This window comes from Medicago sativa, chromosome 3, assembly GCF_051527215.1.
Source record: "Medicago sativa cultivar Bolivia chromosome 3, Bolivia_mono, whole genome shotgun sequence".
Lineage (NCBI taxonomy): Eukaryota > Viridiplantae > Streptophyta > Magnoliopsida > Fabales > Fabaceae > Medicago > Medicago sativa.
Window position 1 is genome coordinate 34,978,984 of NC_140751.1, and position 4,063 is coordinate 34,983,046.

Here is a 4,063-nt window from a genome sequence, read left to right on the forward strand (position 1 = left end):
CTGTCTTTTATTCGTTTTTTGTATTGTTTTTTTTTTTTGAAAGTCCCTAACTTTTGCCTGGATCGCCCTTTCAGGTTTTCAATCCACCGGGAGTATATATATATTTTTTTATGCCCCTAATTTTTGCCTGGACCGCCCTTTTCGGGTTTTCAGTCCACCAGGACGCTCATTTTTGGCTTAAGCCGCCCTTTCGGGTTTTCGACTTAGCGAGCTTTTCTTTTTTTTGTATTTTTTTTTTTTGACAGAGGTCATCGCACAGCACTTGTCCATAACTATCTTGCAGAGTTTAACTGTCCTTGGGACGAATGTTGATGTATGTTTCTACTACTCATAAGTTCAAAGAAGATGTACCTGTTGTTTATGCTTTTCAAAAGACATTACAAAAAGATTTTTTTTTATTTTTTTTGCTTTAGGTATTCGCATCAAAAATAGAAGAAAATTATGCAAACAGAATAAATGAGAATTTCAAATAAATGGGCACAGGCTCAAATTAGATGTAAAGGAGTGGTGACCTGCCAAAGGCGTGGTTCCAAAGATTTAAAAAAAGTTTGGAAAATGGTAATCATATTGGAAAAGGTACATTGAACACGATAACCGCTATGCTCTCTAACAACTTTGAATTCCACTGTTCCGAGTCTTTGATTTTGCAGATGCTTCGTGTCGAAGGTCTTTTGACAGCTGAAATGCCCCAGATGAGTCATATCTGTTATGATGCAATTACCTTGCCATAAACCGGAGGTCTTTTGACAGTTGAAAATGCCCCAGATGAGTCATATCTGTTATGATGCAATTACCTTGCCATGATTTGGCGGTCTTTTGACGGCTGAAATTCCCCAAGTGAGTCATGTCCGACCAGATGCAGTTACTTTGTCATAATCCTTAACTTTTGCATAGGTCGCCCTTGCGGGTTTCAACCTATCAGGATAAGCACTTTTTTTTTTATCATTTTTTTTATGTCTCTAACTTTTGCATGAACCGCCCTTTCGGGTTTTCAGTCCATCGAGACGCTCTTTTTTGCCTAAGCCGCTTTTTCAGGTTTGCGACTTATCGAGCTTTTCATTTTAACAAAGTATTTCTTGACTGCAATGGCATTTACAGGACATACAAGTTTGTCACCATTCTTCGTAATTAGGCACTCCTTTGCCCCTGGAATCAGGTAACACATTTTTAGCACAAAGCCACTTTCTTGACTTTCACGGGGACGAGCCTTCTTTGTCAAATACTTGCTTTATCCTTTTGACATAACTGTACAGGGCACATTGCAATAACACTTTTAAATTCAATCCAGCTTAGCTTTCATTGGAATTCCCGTTGACAGAACTTTGACCTCCATGTGGGGCACTGCTTTTATATTGTATATTGAGGGATGGTGGGGGGGTTGCCCCTGTTAAAGTGTGCACTTGAAGTACAATATCCCTGCAGGCAGATGGAAGCATCTCGTGCCAGTCTTTGTACATGAAAGTCCTCTTCTGGACAATCTTTCTTGATACTTGCAGCTTCGACGGCTAAAATGCCCCAGTAGGCAATATATCACATTTAGGAAACTTTCATCCTCCTTTTCTTCAATTTCGAACACAGAGAACTCAAAGTCGAGAGAGAGCATAGGGTTAAAGTGTTCAACGGGTTTATTAATGCATGATTTGATTATTGATATAAACATTATGATTATGCAGGTATGTGAAAATGATTTAAAGAAAGAGAATTTTTTTTTGGTTTTTTGTATTACCATTTTTCCAGAAAAAGCACAAAATAAAACAAAGTCGAGATCGAGACGACCTTTTAATTAATGATGAAAATACATAAAGCAAAAAGCCCTAAACAAGTTCACTTCCGTCTCGGGGGGGACGAAAGGATTTTTTTTTTTTTTGAAAAACATAAAGCAACAAACAAACATATTAATTAAACAGATGAGTAGTAGAAATAAACATCAACGAAGACCCAGTTGCAGCTAAACATTCCATGTAACAACATTAGACGTCAAGATCCGATAACGGATTAGCTTGCACCTTCAAATTCAAAACTCTTCAAAAGGTATGAGATTTTTCTGGATCAACTTCTGAACTATCTTCTGCAATGCACAACAGTGCTCAATATCATGACCTGGTGCCCCTTGATGGAAAGCACAAAAGAGGTCGGGCCTGTTCCGGGCTGACAATTTTGTTGGCACTGGCAGAGGTGCCTTGGTATAGACCAAATTCCTTTCAAGCAACTTTGGAAGCAACTCTGCATACGTCATGGGAATAGGATCAATCTGTTTCCTTGAAGTCCGTTGTCGAGGCTGTTGTTGATATTGCTGAAACTGGGGTTGATAACCCACACTTTGCAGAGCATTTGTGACAGGCATAACAGCGGCAACAGGGTAATAAGCCGGATACAGTTGTTGAGGATGACTCTCCTCCACACTCATTTCCTGGTATTCCTCCTCTGAACCATTAGTGGGAACAACTTCTTTGATCAAATGTCCTTTTCGAACCCAATCTTCAATACGCATGCCCGCGGTCATCATATCCGCGAAATCGCCAGATGCACTTGCAAGCATATGCTCAACATAAAACGGATCCAAAGTTTCCAAGAAAATTTCGGTCAACTCTTTCTCTTCTAGACGTGGACGGACTTGTTCAGCAAAATCTCTCCAACGTTGGGCATAAGCTTTGAAGGATTCATTATCATTCTGAGTCATGGCCTGCAGTTCCTTTCTATTTGGGGCCAAGTGCAAGTTGTAATTATATCGCTGTACGAAAGCCTCACACAAATCACTGAAAGTTTTGATATCATCCTTGCTCAGACCCATGTACCATATCAGTGCAGCACCAGTCAAACTATCTTGGAAACAGTGGATAAGGAGCTCATCATTGCCTACTTGAGCAGACATCTTTTTCACGTACATTATCAAATGAAGCTCAGGGCAAGTGTTCCCTTTGTATTTCTCAAAATCAGGGACCTTGAATTTGGGTGGTATCACGACATTGGGAACCAAGCAAAGATCATAAGCATTTTTCCCAAACAGTTCTTTCCCACAAAGAGCTTTCAATTCCAACTGTATTTTGTCAAACTTTTCTTCCAGTTCAGCTATCCGGTCGTATGCAACCACATTTTCAGAGTGATAGATTGGCCCAGGGCCCTGCTGAGTAGTATGAATCAAAGGAGCTGAGTAGGTCATAGCAGCTTGAGTGAACAAAGGGCCCGGTTGTGGGATATGCTTTGTCTGTTGCACAAAAGGAGTTTGACCCTTAGAGACACCAGGACGGAATACTTCACCAGAACTTAAAGGTGTACTCCAGAGATAACCTTCCAGCATAGCATGTTGAGGAGTACTAGCAAACACTGTTGGAATCGGGGTAGTGGAAGCAACCGTCTGAGCTTGAGTGCTGCCGATAGGGAGAGACAATGGCTGACTCTGTGCAACCGTCATCAAAGATACGAAGTTCCTCAAAATCTCATTTTCGGCCCGAAGGGTTGTCACCTCTTCACGAAGCTTGTGGTTCTCTTGTTCAAGATGATCCATTCTGATTTGCTCGAGTGTTGTAGATATGAGTAGACTGATGGATTGACCTCTTGTAGACAGAAACAAGATATGAGACACGGACTAGAAACTATGAATGCAAAATGATGCATGATATGCTTATGCAAAATATACAATCTTTTTGTTATCGAAGGATTTGTCAAGCGAATTGTAAACATTGTAGAGGAACATGGTTTCACCTAAAAATTGTAAAGATATCGCAATCAGTTCCTTTTTCAAAAGGTAAGAACGAAACCAAGGACAAAGTTTTTTTCTTTTTAACAAAAGCAAAAGCTTGGTTAAGATTTTTTGAAATTGTATTGCTTGGTGTTCATTCTCACAAGGTCCATACCTTTGATGTTTACAAAAAGCTTGGCTAAATCCTTCAATATTTTTTAATGGATGAAAAAAAGGTTTATGGATGAATGCATGTATGCATGATAATGCAAGGAAAACATGATGAGGTTTAAGTTACACAATGTTGGAGCTAAGGGATAACAACGCCATTTGGTAAGGACTATGGTTTCATTTGCACTTGTAACAAGGTTCTACCAAGTTCCC

At 39.8% G+C, this 4,063-nt stretch overlaps 1 protein-coding gene across 1 annotated transcript; it reads right to left on the reverse strand.

Moving 5' to 3' along the window:
* Window positions 1-1,927: 1,927 nt before the first annotated feature.
* LOC146937323 (uncharacterized) lies at window positions 1,928-3,505 on the reverse strand. The gene is made up of 2 exons (XM_085749393.1): window positions 2,063-3,505; window positions 1,928-1,948 (listed from the first exon to the last, which is right to left on the reverse strand). Exons 1-2 carry the CDS (start codon window positions 3,503-3,505, stop codon window positions 1,928-1,930), a joined length of 1,464 nt encoding a protein of 487 aa, XP_085605519.1.
* Window positions 3,506-4,063: the final 558 nt, after the last annotated feature.